General features: G+C 38.2%; 1 protein-coding gene across 5 annotated transcripts in view; it reads left to right on the forward strand.

Annotated features, from left to right (window-relative positions):
- Positions 1 to 26,274, forward strand: part of tcf4 (transcription factor 4) — a 221,818-nt gene that overhangs the window by 114,060 nt on the left and 81,484 nt on the right. For all 5 annotated transcript variants that reach the window (XM_079847537.1, XM_079847539.1, XM_079847538.1 and 2 more), the window contains one exon: positions 20,709 to 20,767. In XM_079847537.1, coding sequence (XP_079703663.1) covers positions 20,709 to 20,767 — 59 coding nt within the window. The remainder of the gene's footprint in view (positions 1 to 20,708; positions 20,768 to 26,274) is intronic.

The raw sequence follows: 26,274 nt of genomic DNA on the forward strand, positions 1-26,274 counted from the left end.
TTTCTGCCATCTGTATAGCTCGAAAATCATTGCCTGTCCTCTGGTTTGTATAATAGTAACTTATACAACTACATTTGGATTATTAGACAATGTCGAAATAAAGTGAATCTGCAGAGTGTTGCATTCAAAGGCATGTAATTGACACAGAGAAGAAAGAGTTAAAACTCTTCACATGTGCTCGCGCTCATGACTGCTACTTAACATCTGAACACAAAAAAAAACAAATAAAAGTACATCGACGGATCTTCTTCTGTCTGTTCTCCAAAATATAATCAAATGTATATTTCTGCAAGCATGTTTAAACTGGTTAACTGTCTACGGCAGGCAAAGGCATTCGTTTTCAAGTCGAGTTCGCACGCCACTGCGCAACAGTACACACAAACTACCGCGGGATGGCGGGTGTTCATAAACTGTGAACAATGGTAGCTTATTTAATGTATAAATTAATGTATATGTCCAAAAAACGGGTAATGTCATACTTTCTAGTATCGTGGCGTAATGATCTGTTTGGTTGTAAAATGTATTACCTGAGTGAAATGAAATCGAATATATCGTCCTGTGGAATCATTCATTCACAGACAGCTTACGAAGATGTTCAACTAATAAAGATCTTCATCGCTGGCAAATATATGATGCATTTGAAGATTTGCTCTCACTTGACTGTACTGTAGGTCCACGGCCACTTCATCCAACGCTCTTGATGTTCTTAAATCTTCCTGTTACGACTCCGAGTCCAGTGTGAATTGAAATAGTTTCAGACGATTCAGTGCGTGCAGGAACTGAACAGATCATTCAAACGGATTCGCAAACCTTGTTTGATGAAGTCTTTGAATAGAAAGAGTGATTCATTTGGGAATAGAGCATCGCTCAAGCCCAGAAAAAAGATACAGCGCGCTTGGAATAAATTACGCATTTAACAACACATATTGCATTAAAATAAAGTAACGAGAGGAACGTCGCCCAACGTAACAAAGTAAAAGTACAGTTTTTTCATTAGAAATGTACTCGAGTTAAAGTAAAAAGTACCCACATTTAAATCTACTCTTAAAAGTAAAATTTTTCCAAAAAAGTACTCAAGTAAATGTACTTCGTCACTACCCACCTCTGTATTTATGATTTACTTAAATGTATGTATTTGTTATTTCTCAGATCCGAATTAATTAAATGTACAATAAATAAATTACAGCAATTTTAATAAATACTTTTTTTCATAAATAATTGTATTTATTTATGATTTACTTATGTTAAACATTTATTATTTATTTCTTAATATTTATTTATTTAACCCAAACTACAATCATTTAAATATTTTTTATTTAATTTTTGTATTATTTTTATTATAAAATATATGTAAACTTATTTTATATATAAATAGTTTTATTTATTATATTATTTTATTATTATTTAGCATTTACTTAAATTAAACATGTATTTTTAATATACATTTATTTAAGCCCAATTAAATAAATATACAATAAATAAATTACAATAACTGAAATAAATAAAGGCATGATGAATAAGATCCGCGATGCCCGTTCACAGTGAGACGAGGACACGTGAGGAAAGTGGAGAATCATTTCAGACTCTTTAGGCAAAACTAAGTTGCGTCTTCAATGACTCGTAACTGAGCTCTTGATGAGGCCTGGAAGAGCAGTAAAGCGTCGTCGTGTTTGAGAGTGAGAGATGCTTTATATTCAGTGTGTGTCGTGAGCGTGAGTGTGTGTGTGTGTGATTACCCTAATCAGAGCTGCTGCCAAAGCTTCTGAACCCCAGCGCACCAGCGCTTCTCCACCTGGCTGAGGTCCGTGCCAGACCGCGCACGTGTGTGTGTGTGTGTGTGTGTGTGTGTGTGTGTGTCGGCCCCCTGTTGAGACCCTCCATCTGCCCCCCCCCAGACTGAGCCGCCATCCTCGACGGACTGGAACGCTTGACCAAGGGGGTTCTGGGAAAGAATAGGGCCACGGAGAGCGAGATGCGTTTCTCCGCAGGCCATGAATGTCCAGAACAGAAGTTTCGGGAAGTTTGGGAATGTGGCACACTTTCCTGACACTCCTCTTGCTTTGCTATTGCTGTTTTGTTGTTGTTATTGTTGTTTTATTCTATATTTGAGTCTGACACTGCTTTGCCACTCCGGTTTTAAGGTTGCTCTTAGCTTTGCTGCTCTTATTTGAGTTTCACGTGTTGTAATGCAGGTCTTGCTATATTTTAATCTGCTTGTTCTGTAACGCCTGGTCAGATTACACGATGTTTCTGTCTGTCACGATAGTCACTGTCAGATTACATGATTTTGACTCCTAAAATCTTGTCGTGTCGTGGACAAGAAACATGTCAGACTACACGTTGCTTTCCTTTCCGTGCCGTCTCACACACACACACACACACACACACACACATTCACTCGCACACATATATACACACGCACACTCACACACGCACTCACTCACACAAACGCACTCACTCACTCACTCACTCACACACACACACACACTCACTCTCGCTCGTGCACACACACACACTCACTCTCGCTCGCGCACACTCACACTCTCACTCACTCACTCACTCGCGCACACACACTCTCACTCTCGCGCACTCACTCACTCACTCGCGCACACACTCACACTCTCGCTCACTCACTCATTCATTCACTCACTCGCGCACACACACACACACTCACTCACTCGTGCACACACACTCAATCCCTCACTCACTCACTCGCACACACACACACTCACTCTCGCTCGCTCACTCACTCATTCACACGCACACACGCACACACACACAATCACTCACTTGCGCACACACACACTCACTCTCGCTCACTCACTCATTTTCACACACACACACACACACACACACACACACTCACTCACTCTTGACGGAACCCGTCGTGGAGGACCGCAAAATAAATGAAACATGCTAGTCTTTTTATGGTGATGTCGTGAAGCATCGCAGACGCGGGTCGGTTGTCACCCACTATGACACACTATACGAGATGAAGCGATCGAATCTTGCGTCCCGACGCCCGTTGTCGTTTACGAATCCCCACGACACTCTACGGCGCACGGATCGGGCTAAAATCGTGCAGTCTGACCCAGGCAGAAAGCACTTTGGTCAGCCTAGAGGTACATGTACATGTGCTGTACAAATACAGTGAACTTGAACTTTTGATTTGAATTGGTGTTGTTGGGTTATCAGCGTTGTGTTCACACTTCAGTTCGGTTCTCTTGGTCTGGAACAAAAAAGAAAATGATACATTTAGTCCTGGTTCACTTAGAATTCACACTGTCATTTTTAACATCCAACCTGAAGATAAAAATCTACAAATGCTATATTTGGTGACGGACCTTAGTGCTTATTAAATGTGTAATCTGCGGTTCTGACGCCTGTACCGGAATATAAAGCTCTGATCATTTCTGTACTTTAAGAGTCGCGTATTGTGAAATCTTTAGGCAAGGCACGTTTATTTATATAGCATGTTTCATACACTATGGCAATTCAAAATGCTTTACATAGAAATGAATTAAAATATCACACTATGGCAGTTCAAAGTACTTTGCATAGAAAATGGCAAGGGAAATCAAAAGTTATAAAAGGAATTAAAAGAGATAAATGATACAGTTATAACGTGAATTAGAGTAATATGTAATTTAAAATGCTTCATGGTATTGTAAGGATAAAATAATAGATAAGGATAAGATGTAGATAAGGATATAATAATGAAGATTAGGCCTCATACACTGCAGAAGTGTGAAAGGTTTGTCGAGTGAGAACAGCAGAAACATTAGCTTATGATATATATACTTTTATTAGCCTTCTCTAAAAACTCACATGACACGCTCTTACAAAATGTTTCATAAACACAGTTTTAGAGATGACACCCTCAGATTTGAGATGAAGAATGACCACACTTGTGGCTTCAGGTTCATTGTGTTTCTAAATTTCTACACTACAGCCATATTTGTATACATTTAAAATATATTTTGTTAGTTTTTGTTTTTATGTTTGAGATGAGATACCTGGATATTAATAACAGTCTGAGTAATTCTGAGTCTTGAACTGTAAACTCTCAAGTGTTGGCTTTCTATATACAGTACAGTATATGTTTGTTGTGTGTCTATTCAGAATGACTTATGAGCTTTTGGTTACTCTTTATTTTAAGGTGTCATTGTTACAGTGTAATTATATATTTAAGTACTGAGTATATAATAATAATAATAAGCAACAACGTGTACTAACTATAGAGTTAGGGTAGGATTAGGGTTAGCTGCATGTAATTATGCGTCATTTACTGTTATTACTATGGTAAGTACATGTAACAAGGACACTGTAAAATAAAGTGTTACCGAGCTTTTTATTTTGGTAGTTTATGCCCCACTTGCCTAAATGGGGGTTAAAGATATTCCAGACTCTATTACGTGATTCGCTGTGTTTCACTGAAGTGGGCGGAGCTCTATTAGTGTAGTTTGCTTGTGATGATTCTCTGATTGGTGGAGATTTCTCTGCAGAATCATGGGTAATGTAGTTAATCACCAGGACTGATGCTGCTAAATGTGATTATTTTCAAAAATATGTTGTAATAATGCAGACTGGTGGCTTCATCAGAAACATGTACTGTCAATTAACAACCTTGTATCTCACAGTAAGGCTGTCTTTAACGATTTATATTGTTAAATGGAGTGGGGCAGATACCAGCCTATCAGATGCAAGATTTTTCCAGATCTTGGCATTTTTGTGGTCAGGTGGTCTCAGATGGATGATGTCAGTTCATGTGTGTTCATGTGAGTCAGATTCACCGGTGCAGGAGATCAGTTTTTGATAATGAGGATGACATCATCATGATGCAGGCGGCTGATTGGTCAGTGTCAGATCTCACAGACGCAGGTTTCCCAGACTCCTCGGCAGCTGTAGCCGCTTCCTCCAGCTGTTACAGACACAGACACACACACACACATATACACACACACACACACACATACATAAAGCCACCGCAGGTCCATAATTACTGCCACCAGGGGAGGCAGAGGAGCCATTAGAGACCCTGGGAAAGAGAAAACACACACACACACACACACACACACACACACACACTCTCACACAGTTTATAATGTTCACTCTTTTACTGAACATGAGAAACACACTGACTCTATTTAGCCTTAATTCATTTTTACAGCACTCATTGTTTCAAAGCAGCTTTACCGAAAACCATGGTGTTAATGTTTATAATATCTTATTCCTTTCATTTAGCAGATTAGAGCTGGGCGATAATACAGTCACATTTTGTTACAAATAAACAATCAAACAGAGGATATTTGCTATATTGAATATGTAGTGCTTTACTTGAGTGTTCTGTATGTATGCAGATAAAGTTGGACATGCTTGTATATGCAACTTCATATTAAGAACTGGGTTATTATAATATAGTTACATTTTGTGACAAAAGTGAGTGTGTGCGTGTGTGTGTGTGTGTGCTTTTACAACTATCTGGATTTCGCACACCCCTATTTACAACTATGTTTGTGAGGACCGGTTTGAGTTTTAGACAGTCAGAGTGAGGACAGAGAGAGTAAAGTGAGGACATTTTGGCTGGTCCTCACTTTCTGAAAGCCTTTAACCTGTTAAGCTTCACCAGTGCGTCGGCGCACTGAAGCGTTTTTTTATTTATTTAATTCAAAATTACTATCAGATTTAATGTTATACCTTGACAAACTATACATCATTAAAAAGATATAAGACTCAAGTTTCAGTATTTGACCACTATTGTATTCTGAGAAACTCATAGTGACAGTTATGTCTTAATTTGTGTCAGGAGTTATGAAATGAAAAAATGAGTCGATACCTTTAATATGAATTATGCGCGTCAGCCGCTCCCATTCATAATAAACTCCCGTGCTGTCGTCATGACAGCGATACACAAAACAACGTCCCTCAGGGCTTTAGCTCAAAAATGTGCAGATTTGGAGAAATATTGATAGATTCTTTTAGATTTACATCATATTTCTATAGACAGGAATAATATTTATTGAATTTATACCCAAATGCGTCAATGTAATCTTTATGAGCGTTTGGTATTCTAATTCACAGTGTTTTCAATTCATACCAATAGCCTGAGGGCGCTATATGCACAGTAATATAGTCCATATATGAAACATGAAGAAGAGCCATGATCATGTGACATTCCAGGAAGCCTCGAACACACACAAAGCTACAGAGTTCGCGCTGTAAAATGCAGATACAGATGTTTTGAAGACAATAAACATGATTGCAATGATATCTGATTTGCCTGTGTTCTTCAAGCCATGCCAGGTATTTTCATAATAATAGATTATATTTATAATGTAATGCTAATCTATATAGACTTCATCATTGTGCATAATACTATCAAATAATATATTTTCTGTCTGATTTTTTTATCTGAAGCTAAATTAGATCACAGAAGATTATTTAAAACATTCGGCTTGAGTTATAAAGTACGTTTTGAGCATAAACATGGTTTTAATCTCATATATTGTCGTGTATTGATGGTGTGCTAAGCTAACATGCTAGCTAGCCCTAACTGTTAGTCACATGACATGGTCTTGAAAAACATTTAACTAAATACAGAGTTTTGGGCTTATTATCTTCAGATTTTAAACATAAAATGTTTAGACATGTGGCTTTAGCTGTAGTGCATTTCTAGATTGCTCCAGTGCCAACTTCAATTTTATTTTCATGAGGATGTTTCATAAAAAATAATTTCTAATAACTTTACAAAACTTTGAAGCTATTTATAACAATTTTTGTCATTACGACAATAATTAATTCTACATTTACTATAAACTGCCAGGTGTCAGCTTTCAAACGAGATCATACTTGTGCTTTTAGTACAAAGGGTTCATGAACTGTATCTGTTTCAGTTTGGGTATGTCATTTCTGGGGATTTTTCAAAAGTGGCGTTGCAGCTTAACAGGTTAAAGGGTCAAGACTTGGTTTTAGTGATCAGGTTATAATTAGGTTTAGGGTTAGGCGGTTAGTTGTGATGGGCAGGTTTAGGGTTAGTGTTCGGGTTAGGCGGTTAGTTGTGATGGGCAGGTTTAGGGTTAGTGTTTGGGTTAGGCGGTTAGTTGTGATGGGCAGGTTTAGTGTTAGTGTTCGGGTTAGGCGGTTAGTTGTGATGGACAGGTTTAGGGTTAGTGTTCGGGTTAGGCGGTTAGTTGTGATGGACAGGTTTAGGGTTAGTGTTCGGGTTAGGCGGTTAGTTGTGATGGGCAGGTTTAGGGTTAGTGTTTGGGTTAGGCGGTTAGTTGTGATGGACAGGTTTAGGGTTAGTGTTCGGGTTAGGCGGTTAATTGTGATGGGCAGGTTTAGGGTTAGTGTTCGGGTTAGGCGGTTAGTTGTGATGGGCAGGTTTAGGGTAAGTGTTCGGGTTAGGCGGTTAGTTGTGATGGGCAGGTTTAGGGTTAGTGTTTGGGTTAGGCGGTTAGTTGTGATGGGCAGGTTTAGTGTTAGTGTTCGGGTTAGGCGGTTAGTTGTGATGGGCAGGTTTAGTGTTAGTGTTCGGGTTAGGCGGTTAGTTGTGATGGGCAGGTTTAGGGTTAGTGTTCGGGTTAGGCAGTTAGTTGTGATGGACAGGTTTAGGGTTAGTGTTCGGGTTAGGCAGTTAGTTGTGATGGACAGGTTTAGGGTAAGTGTTCGGGTTAGGCGGTTAGATGTGATGGGCAGGTTTAGGGTAAGTGTTCGGGTTAGGCAGTTCGTTGTGATGGGCAGGTTTAGGGTAAGTGTTCGGGTTAGGCAGTCAGTTGTGATGGGCAGGTTTAGGGTTAGTGTTCGGGTTAGGCAATTAGTTGTGATGGGCAGGTTTAGGGTTAGTGTTCGGGTTAGGCGGTTAGTTGTGATGGGCAGGTTTAGGGTTAGTGTTCGGGTTAGGCAGTTAGTTGTGATGGGCAGGTTTAGGTAAGTGTTCGGGTTAGGCAGTTAGTTGTGATGGGCAGGTTTAGGGTTAGTGTTCGGGTTAGGCAATTAGTTGTGATGGGCAGGTTTAGGGTTAGTGTTCGGGTTAGGCGGTTAGTTGTGATGGGCAGGTTTAGGGTTAGTGTTCGGGTTAGGCAGTTAGTTGTGATGGGCAGGTTTAGGTAAGTGTTCGGGTTAGGCAGTTAGTTGTGATGGGCAGGTTTAGGGTTAGTGTTCGGGTTAGGCGGTTAGTTGTGATGGGCAGGTTTAGGGTTAGTGTTTGGGTTAGGCGGTTAGTTGTGATGGGCAGGTTTAGGGTAAGTGTTCGGGTTAGGCGGTTAGTTGTGATGGGCAGGTTTAGGGTAAGTGTTTGGGTTAGGCAGTTCGTTGTGATGGGCAGGTTTAGGGTAAGTGTTCGGGTTAGGCAGTCAGTTGTGATGGGCAGGTTTAGGGTTAGTGTTCGGGTTAGGCAATTAGTTGTGATGGGCAGGTTTAGGGTTAGTGTTCGGGTTAGGCGGTTAGTTGTGATGGGCAGGTTTAGGGTTAGTGTTCGGGTTAGGCAGTTAGTTGTGATGGGCAGGTTTAGGTAAGTGTTCGGGTTAGGCAGTTAGTTGTGATGGGCAGGTTTAGGGTTAGTGTTCGGGTTAGGCAATTAGTTGTGATGGGCAGGTTTAGGGTTAGTGTTCGGGTTAGGCGGTTAGTTGTGATGGGCAGGTTTAGGGTTAGTGTTCGGGTTAGGCAATTAGTTGTGATGGGCAGGTTTAGGGTTAGTGTTCGGGTTAGGCGGTTAGTTGTGATGGGCAGGTTTAGGGTTAGTGTTCGGGTTAGGCAGTTAGTTGTGATGGGCAGGTTTAGGTAAGTGTTCGGGTTAGGCAGTTAGTTGTGATGGGCAGGTTTAGGGTTAGTGTTCGGGTTAGGCGGTTAGTTGTGATGGGCAGGTTTAGGGTTAGTGTTTGGGTTAGGCGGTTAGTTGTGATGGGCAGATTTAGGGTTAGTGTTCGGGTTTGGCGGTTAGTTGTGATGGACAGGTTTAGGGTAAGTGTTCGGGTTAGGTGGTTAGTTGTGATGGACAGGTTTAGGGTAAGTGTTCGGGTTAGGTGGTTAGTTGTGATGGGCAGGTTTAGGGTTAGTGTTCGGGTTAGGCGGTTAGTTGTGATGGGCAGGTTTAGGGTTAGTGTTCGGGTTAGGCAGTTAGTTGTGATGGGCAGGTTTAGGTAAGTGTTCGGGTTAGGCAGTTAGTTGTGATGGGCAGGTTTAGGGTTAGTGTTCGGGTTAGGCGGTTAGTTGTGATGGGCAGGTTTAGGGTTAGTGTTTGGGTTAGGCGGTTAGTTGTGATGGGCAGATTTAGGGTTAGTGTTCGGGTTTGGCGGTTAGTTGTGATGGACAGGTTTAGGGTAAGTGTTCGGGTTAGGTGGTTAGTTGTGATGGACAGGTTTAGGGTAAGTGTTCGGGTTAGGTGGTTAGTTGTGATGGGCAGGTTTAGGGTTAGTGTTCGGGTTAGGCGGTTAGTTGTGATGGGCAGGTTTAGGGTTAGTGTTCGGGTTAGGCGGTTAGTTGTGATGGGCAGGTTTAGGGTTAGTGTTTGGGTTTGGCGGTTAGTTGTGATGGACAGGTTTAGGGTTAGTGTTCGGGTTAGGCGGTTAGTTGTGATGGACAGGTTTAGGGTAAGTGTTTGGGTTAGGCAGTTAGTTGTGATGGGCAGGTTTAGGGTTAGTGTTCGGGTTAGGCAGTTAGTTGTGATGGACAGGTTTAGGGTTAGTGTTCGGGTTAGGCAGTTAGTTGTGATGGGCAGGTTTAGGGTTAGTGTTCGGGTTAGGCAGTTAGTTGTGATGGGCAGGTTTAGGGTTAGTGTTCGGGTTAGGCAGTTAGTTGTGATGGGCAGGTTTAGGGTTAGTGTTCGGGTTAGGCAGTTAGTTGTGATGGGCAGGTTTAGGGTTAGTGTTCGGGTTAGGCAGTTAGTTGTGATGGGCAGGTTTAGGGTTAGTGTTCGGGTTAGGCAGTTAGTTGTGATGGGTAGGGTTTGGGTAAGGAGCTAGAGGTATCATTGCGTATTGTCATTGTGTATTGAGTGAGAGAGTGAGTGAGTGAGAGATGTACAAGAATGTGAGTGAGTGAGTGCGTGAGTGAGTGAGAGATGTACAAGATAGTGAGTGAGAGTGTGAGTGAGTGAGTGAGTGATGTACAAGAGTGTGAGTGAGTGAGAGTGAGAGATGTACAAGAATGTAAATGAGTGAGTGACAGACGCATTATCTTCATCACCATCATCAGTGAGACGCCTGTCTGTCTCTCAATGTCTCTCTGACATCTTTCACCTCTATCTATCTATCTATCTATCTATCTAATATCCACAAAACTCAGTCCACAAATCGGATTTCAAATATATCTACATTTGCGATGTTCAGACCGTCACAGGTGTGAAAGCATCAAACTCAGACACTTCACCTGCCAATAAGTGTTTCATTATTCAATCAGTCAATTAATAAATCAATCTCGCTTCCTTCAGAATAGTTGAGGAAAGCAAGAGTCGTGTGTGTCAGTCAGTTCATCAGCACTTCGGAAAATGATTTATTATTAATTCATGCTGTAATGATCAGGATACATTTCTGAACTGGACTATATATTTTATTTTTCAGTGAGATCACTAAAAATAAATTGAAAAGGAAATTGTTTTATTTTATTTATTGATTTGCTTTTATAACTCATCTAATTAAAGCATTTTTATTTGGTTTAATGTACAGCGTCCAGATCACATCTCAATACGGTGTTGCTTAAACACAAGGTCCCGTTCCTCGAGAACAAACAGAACAAAAAACAGGTGACATTCAAATGGAGAAGTAAATGTTGTTCTGCGAGATGATCTGTGTTTCTCCTTCTGTCAGGAGGGTTTAACGCTGGTTAAACTGGATGCTCTTTCTAAAGAAGAGGAACAGCTCTCGACCTGTGCGCTCGACTCGAGGCGAACAGCGGCTTTCCCCTCATAAACACATGCAAATGTTGAGTTATCGCAGTTCCCGGCTAAGCCCTGTCGAACGTTCCCATTTGGCACGGATCCCTTTCTGTGTGTGTTTCTCATACGGTACAGATGTGGATGTTAAGACCATCTAAGCGCTCTTTTGCACAAAGTAAGATGGCGAGCTTTAGTGAGACGTTCCTTTGTTCATTGTTCGGATAAAATGTGTTGTGATCTGTGATGTATTTTATTGTCGGGATTCACACGTAATCCCTACCGCTGCTTTGGTTTTTGTGTTTTATTCCGCACATAAATACAATGGAGAACATTGTTTCGCTTTTTAGACTTGACAAAAACGCGCCGAAAGCCTCGTACGCCGCACGCGTCCTTATTGTGTGTCAGATGTTGTGGAATCACGCAACAAATCCTTCGCCAAACAAAGAGGAACTAGAAAAACGCAGCTTTGTCTTTGTCTTGGTTTGTATGTTAAAACAAAAGACTCGAGAAGAAGGAGACAAAAGCGAGCGGGCGAGGGAAGAAGCGGCGCTGCTGATGTTGATTATGAGATTTACTGAAGCACTGACAGCAATACTGGAGAATCTCGAGCTCTTCCCTCTCTCCTGTGCACACACTACTTCTGTTACATACTGAAAACGCTGTCAGCAAGTGTGTATGAGAGAGTGTGTGTATACATGGATAGTCATATTTGCATTAAATGTATATAAATATAATATAAAAAACATACATAATATATTTATTTTAATATAAATAATTGTATATATTTATTAAATTATATAAATATATAATATTTGCAATACATTTATAGAAATTTATTTATATTAATATAAAAAATAATTAATACAATTAAATTAAAATAAAAAATATACAAATATATATAATATTTAAATTAAATGTATATAAATAATATACATAAATATATTTGTTAATACAAATAATGTATGTATTATAATTGTACATATAAATAATGAATAATTGTATGTATAAATAATTGTGTGTGTGTATATATATATATATATATATATATATATATATATATATATAATCATTATCATTAAATTTGCATATATGTAATTTAATATATTCTATTTTTTATTAATACGAATAATTGCATATATGTGAAATTTAATATATAATGTGCATTCAATTTATATAAATAATATATAATATAAAAATATTTAAATAATGTATATATGAAATGTTTATATATATATATATATGTTAGTAAATGTTACTTTTTTATTTTATTTCACAATTATTTGTTATTTTTACTTTATAAATGTAAGTGTTTGTTTAGAAATATATATATATAAGCAACTAATTATTAATATACATAAATGTATAGATAGATAAGTGTTACATTTTTATATTAATTTTGTGTTAATTACTTAAATTACAATTAATTTATACATGCAATTCATTATTTATATTAATATAAATAAATGTATAGATTTGCTTGTCTGTTTCGGTGTTGGTTTATTCATCACAGCTAGACGAAACTAACATCCACAGATGTCCTCGGTCCTGAAGCAGCGCTGCTGATGTTGAATCTGAGATTTACACACACTAATACCAGAGCCAACTAAAGAACTGTGCCGCGTCTCTTCAGCGGACGCTTCTCTCCAACCAGACGCTTAATAACCAAAGCCAGGACTGTAACGGCGGCCGGGGTTCATTTTAACGTGCCAGAATGCCAAACGTATTCAAAGCGACGCAACCCCTGAACGCCACCAAACTCAGGTGTGTGTGTGCCAAGCGGCTCCCGGGATGTTTTAGGGTTTGGTGATTATATTGATCAGCGTACGGGACGTCTATCGCGGGTCTCAGTCTAGAATGCAATCAAGCGTTCTGAAAAGAACTTCGGCTCGGCACAATTTTAATGCCATTCTTCGGGGGGGAAAAATGCAGGATGCCAAAATCTCGGCGCTAGCAGGGTCGCGCTGACGGCGACTCGCGTAAAATTAATTTCTGATGTGGCATAAAGAGCTTTGCGATTGTTTTTGTGGTGTTGTGCATGTGTTGTTTGTGCCGCCAGCTCCCCGTGGATCGAGCCGTCTCCTTCTGTACCTCTCACACTGGCCCGGTGCCCATGATGTCATGGAAACTGTGTGTGTAGCGAGTGATTCATGTCCACACACACACACACACCCCTTCCCCCTCACGGACCCCCTTTAAATCATCATTTCGAATGGACGTGAAGACACATTTAATCATGTGAGGTTCGAGCAGGTTTAAACATTCCCACTCCCAGCACTTTCGCTATCTGATAATAACCGGTGTGTTTGAGACCGAACGAGTGTGTGTAAGTTTTGGCTTTGACACATGAAAAGCTCTTTGAGCGCTTCTTTAAAGATGAACTTGGCATGAGAACACAGTGGCACGTCCAACCCCCGAACCTCGACCTTGACCAATCAGGGCTCTCTCTCTCTCTCTCTCTCTCTCTCTCTCTCTCTCTCTCTCTCGCTCTCTCTCGCTCCCTCTCGCTCCCTCGGTCGCCCGTGTGCCAGATTCACTTTCATAATTCTATCAGAGACGCCGCAGCTCTCCGACTCGACATCCGAAACGCTCTACCTTTTCCTCGTCAAACCTCGCCGAAACTATTTTAAGCCGATGAGCCGCTAAATGCGTTTTGGAAATCCTCGGCTCTTCAACCCACTGGAATCAGACACAAACAACCCTCAGAAAATAACCCGGCCTATCATACGAGTCGTCCTCTTCTGACTGACCTATATATGTACTGTACATGCATGGAAATCAAACTAAATAATTATAAAAACAACACAACCTGATGCTAATTATATATTGTAGAGCTCATAATATTGTACTTCATTTATCATTTGACCCAAAGACAGAAAAACACATGACTGTACACAGGAACATTTCCTTTATAGTTAAAACTGGTTCGGTAAATGTGCGGATTACATATTTTGAACCATTTCGAAATTTGATTAAGCTATAATTTTTTATTAAGCTATGTATACCATAACTATATATATATATATATATATATATATATATATATATATATATATATATATATATATATATATATATATATATATATATATGATTAATTCTATTTTCAAATTGTATTTTATATTTATTTAATTAATTATAATTATTTACCTTATTTATTTATACACACACACACATACATAATTATTGTTATTGTACATTATATTATTGTGTAATATATATATATAAACTTATTTGATTAATTCTATTTTCTAGTTTTACTCTATATATTTTTATATAATATGCTATATTATCTATCTATATATAAAGAGAGAGAGATTAATTCTATTTTCTAATTGTAAATCTATATATATACAAACACAAACACACATTTATATTATTTACAAAAACTCTTTGTTTTGTGTGAAATAGAAATATCCTCTTGTCCATGCCGATCCGGTTGTGTTTTATATTTTCATTATCTCCACTGTAAGGTGTTGTTTAAGACATAGATATTGATTTAATATCTGACATCTCTGGTTGGCGTATAACTGAGACTCCAGGAATATTTAGATTAGCTGTCAGACATTATTAGTTAGTGGAAACCCAGCCGAGACCGTCAGCGCTTAGAAAAGCAACAAGAATCTGTCTTTCTCTCCGCAGTAAATGTGTGTGTTTCTGCACCTGCTCTCAGCGGCACACACACACTGTACGCGGCTTTATGACGATTATAAGAGAAGATCTCACTTTATGTGCATCTCAAACTACTTATAGGATTAATTAGTTATTTTCTCCTCTTTTATGATGTTTTGCTATTAGTAATTGTATTACATAATATCAGAATCATTTATGTATACACACATAAAATCATCTACAGAAGCAAAGCTTATATACAGAATTATTTTATTAATTCGTTTAATTTAAATGATGTTGTTTTGCACTTTGAGACCAATTATTTGCCCTTGATTCTGGCCTAAACAAAAGCATGAATATGCATGCGTATGATTCCTGCACGTCAGATGTGTGTGTTGTGTTGTCAGTGCTGTCAGTCAGGATCTTGCAGTGTTTCTGAGTGCAGTAAAGTCACCCGTGGCTCGGGTGTATGTGTGTATGTGCTGTGATGAAGGGCGAGAGAAACGTGAGCATCAAACAGGATTAATCCCGAGGAAGAGCCCTGCCATGCTGGAGCAAATCCATATTTGTTTCCTGCGTCGGGACGGGGAGAGCAAAACATTGTGTAGCTTAATTTCCTCCTAGAAATTGCCTGTCAAGAGACATCATTTCCAAATTATTGTTCATTATGAGCGACCCTCAGCATCCGCCGTCTCTTCCTGCGGTTCTCCCAACTACAGATCCGGATCCAGTCTTTTTTCCCCAGGACAACCTCAATGAGTGGCTTTAACAGTTTCAGTTTCTTCAGCTCGTGTGTGTGTGTGTTTGTGTGTGTGTATGTCTCTGTACAATAACCACTCGTTTACCTTTAGATGTGGACACGAAAGTTACAAATAATGTTTCAAATAAATGCGGTTCTTTTGAACTTTTTTGTTCATTGAAGAATCCTGAAAAATAAAATGTATTACGATTTCCACAAAAAATATAAAACTGTTTTCAACATTTATAATAATCAGAAATGAGCATCAAATCATCATATTAGAATGATTTGTGAAGGATCATGTGACACTGAAGACTGGAGTAATGATGCTGAAAATCCAGCTTTGATCATAGGAATAAATTACACTTTACTATATATTCACATAGAAAACAGATGATTTACATTACAATAATTTTTCACAATTTGACTGTTTTTGGTCAAATAAACTTCTTTCAAAAATCGTATCAACTCCAAACGTTTGAACGGCAGTATATATCTTGACCTTTGACCTTTCGAGTCATTTTAATTTTTATTTATGATCACATACATTTAAAACATGTAGTTTAGGTTGCGTCTGTACAAATGTGTATTTCTAGTAAAATATAAAATATTGTAAAACAGAAAAAAAAATACATTATTTGAAATCAAAACAGTATTTTTTTCCTTCCACACAGCATATTTATCATTTATACATATTTCAGTGTTTCAATCTGAGTGTTTTTTTAGTTTGTCAGAATTATAAATTGACTAAACTGATAATCACACATCAGATGAACAACAATATTTCCCCACAAAAGCAGTTTTTCAGGCTGTAAGCTGACAGAATGTGTTTTTATTGAAGCTCTGAGGTTGTAGCGTGTGTGTGTGTGTGTGTGTGTGTGTGTGTGTGTGAAGTGACGGAGCATCTGTGTGACGTTCCCGTCCTGTCGATCGCATGTCGCTTTTTTGATGAACTGTTTCAGAAGGTTAAGCACATTTTTTATCCTGTCTCTCTCTCTCTCTCTCTCTCTTTGTCTCTCTTTCTCTCAACCCTGCCCCCCTAAACACCCTGGCACGGATGAATCTGGCGTGTGTGTGTGTGTGTTGGAGAGACTGCTGATAACGGCCTGTTTCTGTGTTAATTCTACCTGCTTGATCTTGCTCTGGTCTCGATCGCTCCGCTTTGTGTCGTAATAATCACTTCTGAATGCAAATCAATGTTGTTGTTTTCTGCTGAATATGTGCCAGTGGTCGTGTGTTTTCTGGCTCGGACGTGATAGATTGAACGTAATCTTCATTTTGTCAACGCGATTTATTAGCGCAATGAAACCCAAAGCAGCAAAATAGCTTGTTTGCGCTTCTCAGCAGTTTTTCCCGAGGAAAACGTATGACGTCTGTGTTTCGCTCACGGCAGCGATGATTCGCAGCTGGTCCAGCGCAATATAATCCATAATCTGCGGTGTCGATGAGTCAGAGCGGGTTTGCCTTTGACTAGCTGATGATTATGAGCCAGTTATTATCCATAACAAAAGCAGTTATTCACGGGGCGCGTGTAATGAGGGGCTGTCATGCGTGTGCTGAAAACACCCTCATAGCCTGTCAAAACCACAGAGAAACTTCAGCGTGACTCAGAGTCAGAGATCAGAGCGAAGCCGTATTATTAGCCTTATAATATCAGCGCAGAAACACAGACGTGAACTAATGAGGGAGCGTGAGAGACCTCCATGATCTTTAAAACCAGAGGTCTTGGAAAGTATAGCAAAAGTTTGAATTATCAGTGTGGAAGAGCTCTTGAATTTGGGGACGGGCGTACAGGAATTCATTCAATTTGATTCGTATGTATTGATATATTGGTGCAAATAAAGTCAAGGTTTGTCAGACTAACTTGCAGTTTTGCTGATTTTGATTGACATGTTGCTGTCATATCTCAGACTTATGGAAAGAAAACATCCAAAATGCACTTTTTTTCTTTTGTTTTTTGAACAATGTGTTTATTGTTTTTGATTGTACAAGACAGGTAACAGAGGAACACTTTTCCATTTCCCAAAATGCACTTTTAAGTGTTTGTTTGTTACACATTATCTTTGCGTCTGTAGATTTCACGTCAGTCCGTATCTTTAAAGGCAGAAATCTCCACTTTACATACGCCAATCTTTACAGTTTTATAACATTTTTCTCCTAATAACATGATGAAAATGTCTGTTCTGACAGTATTTTCTGATTCATTTCCAAACAACCCCCCCCCCCCTTTAACTAGTGTGTCAGCAAAATCAAACAAGAATTTTCAATCTGGCTTCATCCAGTGTTCAGACTTCTGTTGTGGAAATGTATGCAAATTAGTATGTATTTGATTAGATAATGCCTAATTTGCATATTTAAACAACATTATAAAATTTGTAATACAAAAACTGTTGCCTTAAAGGGAACCTATTATGCAAAATTCACTTTTATATCGTTTTTGAACATATTTGTGTGTCCGCAGTGTGTGTACACAACCACACTATTGTGGTAAAACTTCATCCGCTCCGTTTGTTATTTTCCTCATAAACCTGAAACGGTGTCTCAGAATGAGCCGTTCAGGAATGTTTTCCACTGTGACATCACATATGCTTAGGCTCCACCCACGACTGCTGACAGACTCCACCCTATTCGCTAAGCTCCGCCCCCTGAGTGAGCTGTACACAGTCCGCCATGTGTATGACTGTGTGTATGTGAACTTTGTGTGTTTTTGACATAACCTTGGTGTGTATTTGTCAGTTTTAGCGCAATAAGACGTGAAAGAGAACTGAGTTTAATACTAGTTTAATACTCCGTCTGACTTCCAGCTTTCTGTGCGCGTGATTCGGGTGTGTGCGCTCAGAACACCATAAGTCAGAAGTTTAGACTGATATGACTTTAAAACACATGCAGATAATAAACTCTCATGAAGATGAAGAACTGCAATGACACGTGAGCGTGGCGTGATAGAGAGGATAATCAAAACCAAAGAGATGTTTTAGTTTTTGGCAGAGCATCAGAGGCACGAGCTGTACAGGCTCCGCCCTCTTCTGGATGGGGGCGGGGACTCAGCAGCTCATTTGCATTTAAAGAGGCATGCACGAAAACAGCACTTCCACTCAAAAATGGGCATTTACAACAGGGAATAAATGATCTTTGATATGTTGACCTGAAACTTCACACACACATTCTGGGGACACTCAGACTTATATTACATCTAGTCACATGTAGACCCTATTCACCTGTAGCGTCTTGCCTTGAAATAAAAGAATCTGAGATACATGATTTGTTTTAAGATTGTATGGATTTGTTTTATATGGACAAAAGTTGTTTTTTTTGTCGGCATTAAGCTTAAGTTGTGCTAGTCTTCTTCCCTATTGTGATTTACAGCTGAGTGAAATGCTTCTGGAAGAACAAATGTGGACCAATAAATCATTTAAACACTGTGATATTCCATAAAAAAATGTTTGATTTGAAAAAGGTCTTAAAAGTCTTAAATCTGGAACAAGCTGAAGAATAAACTAAAGTAACAGCAAACACAGAAAGAGCGTGAGCATCTGTGCTCAATGTGTGTGTGTGTGTGTGTGTGTGTTTCCGGAGTGATGTTCCGTCTGTGGCATTCCTGTCTTATTCCAGCTCTCTTCCGGATTTCATTCCCACTTCCAGATTTACGGTCCTGTGGATTAGCAGGATTTAGAAAGATGTTTTTCTGAATCCAGCAAAAGCAGGAAACACAACCACTGTTCTGGGAAACTGTTGAACGTCCCGAACAACTAGAGATTTATTTCTCCGAGCGTGATGATTTGGTCCACGTTTGTGTGTATGAAATCGTTCTTCATGTGTTCTGCATCATGATGATTCAGACGAATGCTGAAGGGTTTGTTGTGTGTTTGGACACAGGTCATGCATGTGGTTGTGGTTGACCTCTTGTTTGACCTTTGAGGACTCAACATGTTCTGGGACGCCACCTGGATAATGTTCAGATTAGAACAGAGGACAATGATTCCTGTGTGTGTGTGTGTGTGTGTGTGTGTTTGTGTGTGTGTGTGTGTGTGTGTGTGTGTGTGTGAGAGAGAGAGAGAGAGAGAGAGAGAGAGTGTGTGTGTGTTTGAGTGTGTGTGTGTGTGTGTGTGTGTGTGTGAGAGAGAGAGAGAGAGAGTGAGTGTGTGTGTGTGAGAGAGAAAGAGAGAGAGAGACAGAGAGAGTGTGTGTGTGTGAGTTTATAGATGGGCTGTTGACACATAAAAAGTCTGAGATTCAGCTGAGATTTTCATATTAGTTTATGATGATTTTAGAGTTATTATGACTGGAGGATGTTTTTTCTTTGGCAGATTTATTGTGAGAGAAAGTAGAACTTTAAGTGTTTGAAAGTTAGCAGTAAATAGCTTTATTGTCATTATTCAAATGGTCTTTTGACATAAAACTGTTATTATTATATAGTTGTTATTATTATAATGATGGTTATATGTACTTTGTTTTACTCTACATGGTTAATTTACTGAGAGCTCATGTAAATGTCAGTGTTTGAAGGTTTACTGCAGTAAATAGCTGTTGTTTTTGTTGATTTTCATCTGAATTGATGATGATTTTCAAGTTATTGACTGTAGTAGGATGATTTTTGTTTTACTATATAGTTACTGTGTTGCATTTATGTAATGAGTACATTTAAATATTATTGTTTGCATATTGAATAGCACTGTTGTCTTTACTCAAAAGGCCATAAAAAGGCATTTTGTTGGTTTGAAGAGCGTAACGGATGGCTCAGGTTAGTCTGTACGTCAGGAGAACATTCAGCTCATTTGATCATGACTGGATGAGGTCACATGACTTTAACAATATTTACTGTGTGTGTTTAAGTGAGTGTGTGAGTTGTTGTGATTTTGGTCTGTAATAATATTCTGTATCTTGTAACATGATGCAAAATAACCTTTAAATGACCAAAATCACCAGGATGTTTACGCTTTATTTTGTGTATGTGTGTGTGTGTTTGGCTGCGCTTCTGCCCGTCCCAGTGCATCTAAAGGCAGGACTCACTCAAGCGTGTTCCTCTATATAATCACCAGCCTGTAGACGAGTGTGTGTGAGACTCTGAGAAGCTCTTTCTTCTGCTAATGCCAGATTTCTCATGCCCGCTTGAATCCAAAGGAGCCCGAGCCGCTAGTCGTCTCGTTCCCTCGTGCTTCTTTGTTCTCGCGACATCAGTAAAACAAAAACACAAGTCAAACATCTTCATTCTTTCATTTAACACAAATAGATTGTCCGTTTGTTGGTCAAAGCGTCCGACTCGACGCTCGCGATGATAAACCGAGCTTGTGATGTTGGAAGGTCTTTGAGTGTTTGCGAGGCTCACACCAGCTGTCCGTGTGGGAACTCACTGGTTTCGGCCCATTGTCGCTCGTCCTTTCAGGTTTAAAGGACGTCATTAGAAGATCAACAGTGTTTAAATGTTTAGATTGAGTGGAGGAATACTGAAAGATGAGCTAATGATCTGTCTTTGGTCTCTTTAAACAGGTAAAACGGATCGAGCGTCGTACTCGTACGCACGAGACTCCGGCGTTCACGGCTGCCAGGTAAGAGTTACTGTAATTGCTCATTAACTCAAGATGTCTCAGATGTAGGAGGTATAGAAACTCTGGGTATCATCCCGTACACACTGAAAAAAATATTACTTGAACACATTTTAAGTCAGTTTTACTGCGACTGCTCTGTACAACTTCATCAAGTAAAATCTGCTTACTATTGAACTTAACATTCATTTGACATTTAATTGACACTTAACATTTAATTGAAGTAATTAAGTCATTATTGAAGTAATTAAGTGAGTTAAGTAAATTTAACCGAATTATCTTTTTACTCAAACAATATAACATTGAATTAAACCACACTTTTAAAGTGTATGCTTTACTTAGAGACATCTAAGTAAATAATACAGTAGATATTGTATAGATTTCACACTGTATCTAACATGGCACCTGAACACAGAGACCTCAATACTTGGCACACAATGACAGTAACATTCGATATATCGTTTTTGAGTAGAAATTAATCCAGATGTCACAAAATGGCAAGTTACTAAACCTAACAACAAAATCAATGATACAACAGTGTAAATACAGCTGGAAAACAGGTGGAAATCAACCTTATTAATTATTCATGCCCCAGAGCATGATGGGAACACCAGTTTTTACTTAATTTTATATCGTTGATATTTACATTTTCATTTCTACAAGCTTGAGTACTTTAGGATTTACTTTGTTTTTTTTAATTCTTGTCTGAACTAACGTTTTCATGTAGAAATGACATTTGTTTTATCCGTAGCATTTACTTCACCACAGAATCATTTTTATCATCAGAGAAATGCATGAATATTTCGATTGCAGATTTTGCATCTGAGCACATTTTTTGAGACACGTTTGAGATCTGAAACACACGTGAGTCTTCCTCAGGAATGCCAGCGGAAATACTGGAAAACCTTGACATTTCGGGAACACTTTAGTTTAGGGTCCAGATCTCACTATTAACTAGTTGCTTATTATCATGCATATTACTAGGATACTGTCTGTTTATTAGTGCTTATATTAATGCATTATGACAGGGTTTGAACAAGGTGCTTAAAATTAATTTGACTTTTTGAAATGTAAGTCCTGGGAAACCCTTGAAAACACATATTTATGAAATGTACTTGAACAGTGCTTGAATTATTGAAAGACAATATGTGTGAAATTAGTGTTTAATTTGATTGATAAAACAATCTTTTCACACTAAATGAACGCTGAGGTCCGTCTGATATTGATATAGAGCCGTTTCTCATGGCTATGAGTGTGATATTGCTCATAAATCTCTAAGGATATGATGCAGCTTTCATTCTTCAGCTCAATCATATATTCATCAGTTTGAACAAGGAAAGCGATATCTTTGTCATAGTTTCCTTTCAATGGTTCAAGTTTCCACAGTCATTGCATGTGCTGCACTTTATTTGTACCATTTTGTTTGATTAGTTTATTTTTGTTTATCTGTTTACCTTTTTTAGAATTTGAAAAATATTAAAGATATTGTTTGATAAGTGAGATCTCTGATTGAAGTCCTTGAAAACCAAAAAAGTAGAGCTTGGAAGAAATGTTATTTTACAGTATCTGTTATGAACATATTCTACATCCCTTATTCCTACAATACCTAAACTTTCTTATTAACTATTAATAAGCACTAATTAGGAGTTTATTGAGACAAAAGTCCTAGTTATTAGTTAGATAATAATGAGAATTGGACCCTAATCTAAAGTGTGATCGACATTTAATATTGATAAATGTGATTTCCAGGTCTTTAAAAGCCATAGAAATTAATTAAATAATTAAAATAAAATATTCAATGTAATTTTTTTTCTAGTTTATTTATATGTAATAAAGTATTTGTTCGTCTAGAAATGCATGAGCACGCTCTCTACAATATTTCTAATCTTCATCCACAGTTATTTAAATATCGAGGCTCTGATAAAAGTCTCTTGAGATCCTGATATTTTGTAAGAGAGAGAAAGTTAGTAATGATCAGTAGTGATTACAGCAGTCATTGTTGAGTTATTACCGGCGCTGGTAGTTGCTCTGCATCTTTTTATGTGAAATAAATTTTAATGTGATATTTTAAGTGAATAGCAGCTGTTGGAATAAATAAATAAACAAGCGGTTTGTTTGCATTGCAGCCGGTGCCGTTAGCAGATGGCCTCTGTAACACACTTCTGTTAAAGCACATATATGAGTGTGTGTGTGTGTGTGTGTGTGTGCGATCTCTCACCAGCCCATCATGTTTATATGAAGAGACATATGGATGTTCAAACGCCAGATACAACGTCAAGAAATAGACCTGTTTCAGTTTAACCCTCCATACTGTGTTCAGTTATAGTCCTTTTCATTTCATTTACAACTTCCAAAAGCATTTTATTTACTTACTCTGTGATAAATATTGTAAGAAATATAAATTATATATGAAATTGCAATATATATAATTAAATAAATGAATATATATATATATATATAAATTAATTCAATTTGATTTAATTAAAAAGGTGACTTATTTGATATTTTAAATTGATTAAAACATAAAAATACACATTAAAATATATAAATATGAAGCATAAAAAATGCATTATGTATAAAAATACAAAATAAAAATACAATATATAACAAGACTGTTGCATGTAAAAATATTTATATATATATATATATATATATATATATGTATATGTACTAAATTTACTACAAATATATTAGTTTTAGTTTTATTAGTTTTAATTCAATTTAATTTAAAAATGTAATTTATTTGATATTTTAAATATTAAAATATGTAAAAATACACACACACACATATATATATATATATATATATATATATATATATATATATATATATATATAAATATAAATATAAATATATATATATATATATATATATATATATATATATATATATATATATATATATATATATATATAAATTGTATTATGTATAAAAGTACACTATATAACAAGATTGTTATAATATTGTGATAATATAAATTATAATAGAATATCATTGAGGTTGTTTAATGATGTGGCTGAAGTTTCCTGCTTTTTACTAGTTTTTCGGCCATTATGCCTAAAATCATTTTAATATGTCTTTAATTGCACATTGTTGCAGTTGCTCTGATGCGCTGCCGTGTTTGTTAACGTGTGCTAGGCCCGCTAATGACTGTTAGCGTCTATGTCGATTAGCATGTGGTTGTGCAGTTTGTAGGTTGTTCTGGCTGAGTATTAAAGTCAAAGGTCGTTGGTCCTTCAAACACACAGATCGATGTTCTGACAGAGTTCTTCGGACTCTCAGTATTTTAACATCCGGCTTCACTCTGACATCAGAAGGATGGTAGTCATGGAAACGCTCCTGATTAATCCAGCATGGAGTGATGCGACTGTGTGAACGGGAGTTTGAGGAAAGTTTTCTCACTGCTTGTGTTTGCGGGTCTTCAGAAATTAATCTCTCCTGACAGTTTACAAGACAAAGCCATCAGAGGAAGGCGGACCGTCGGGATGATGAGTGACAGAACAGTGTAACGCATCCGACAGCGTTCCAGACGCTTTAAAATCCTGTCGCTCGGAATTCTGGGAAGTGTGTGTGAATTACATGCAGAAACTGATATCAGCGTGAGACGGTCTTCATCTGCCTCTTTCATCCGCTCGATATCACTTTTAAAATCTCTATTATTTCTGCAAACGTCTCAGTTTTATTCTCCGACTCTCCTCTCATCGCTGTCAGTGCGGAGTCGGATGTGAACAGACCGTTTCCTCGTACCTGAGCGGACAGGTCTGACCTTTGACCCCCACGTGACCTTCAGGTCGCGCTCCAAACAGAGGCTCACTAGTGAGGGGAGATGTTTCCAGCACTCTGGGTCAAGGCACACACACACACACACACTCACACTCTCTCTCTCTCACACACACACACACTCACACTCACACTCACACTCACTCACACTCACACTCTCTCTCACACACACACACACACACACACACACACACTCACACTCACACACACACACACACACACACACACACACACACACACACACACTCACACTCACACTCACACTCTCTCTCTCACACACACACACACACACACACACACACACACTCACACTCACACACACACACACACATACACACACACATTCAGGGAAGACCAGAGATAATCCTGAAACCTTGGACGCTGCCAAAATCAGGATTTAGAGTGTGTGTGTTTGTGTGAGTGAGTGTGTGTGTGTGAATATGTGTGTGTGTGATTTAGTTTTAGTTAATGATAATAACTTGTTTTAAACACTTCCTCATCAATCATTTAATATGAATAAAGTGGTGTTTAAAGCAGTCATTACTATCGCTGCTCTAATTAGGGTTAATCATTAATTCTGAAAATAAAATGTCTATTAAAATATATTTTATAAAATATAAATAATAAAAAATATTTTGTTTTATTTCATTGTATTTATTTTTGTGTAATTTACAATTGAATTAATATTTGCTTTTTAAATTCCAGTTCAACTCCTTCATTTGAATGGAGTTGCAAACAGGATGGAGAATTAAAAACAATTGAACTTTAAAGAAATTCGCATAACTCAGCAAAGTTGAACAAGACAAACTTTCAATGTTGCCTTGATAAAGAGAATGTTAATCTTATATTTTGAACGTCTTTATAGAACGCATGAGCTGTCTTTGATTTCTTCAGTGAATTCCTCTTCCTGTGGGTGTGGCCAATTCAGTTCAGACAACACCTAGCAACCACCCACAGCACCATAGCAACGGCATAGCAACACACAAACATGCAACATTTTAACATTTAGAACACGTTAGCAACTGCACCGCAGAATCTAGTGTATTAATCTAATCGGGGTGCGAACGAGAAAGTCTCTCACACACACACACACACACACACATGCGGAGGGTCTCAGCTGGTCATATGTTGTAATATAACACGTAAAAATAATAACGGCAAGAAATTATACACTGAGTTGACATGAATTATTATTGTGTGGTTGTTTATTGTGTGTGTGGATGTAAGTGAGTTACAGTGTGAATATGAGTTAACAGCAACACAAATAAACATATTTCTCTCTCTCTCACTCTCACACACACACACAGCAGTCGGATCAGGCGGGTTTTTATTGCGTTGCAGAGAGAAAGATGCTCACGGTCGCATGACAATGTCATTTACTCAAAGTGTGTGTTTGTGAGAGAAAGAGTACATCTGCAGTGGAGCTCTGATATGGAAACATCTGTGTGTGTGTGTCTGTGTGTGTCTGTGTGTGTGTCTGTGGGAGAGTTTGTGATGCATTAGTCTGCTGTGGAAATATCTTAGGAATGTGTGTGTCTGTGTGTGTGTGTGTGTGTGTGTGTGTGTGTGTGTGTGTGTGTGTGTGTGTGTGTGTGTGTGTGTGTGTGTGTGTGTGTGTGTGTGTGTGTGTGTGTCCGTTTCCTGTGCAGAGTTTCAGACTGTGATTGGGTTACTGGTCAAGGCCACACACACACAAACACACACACGCACACACACACACACACGCACA

The sequence above is a fragment of the Squalius cephalus genome, assembly GCF_949319135.1.
Source record: "Squalius cephalus genome assembly, chromosome: 17".
In the NCBI taxonomy this organism is placed as follows: Eukaryota; Metazoa; Chordata; class Actinopteri; order Cypriniformes; family Leuciscidae; genus Squalius; species Squalius cephalus.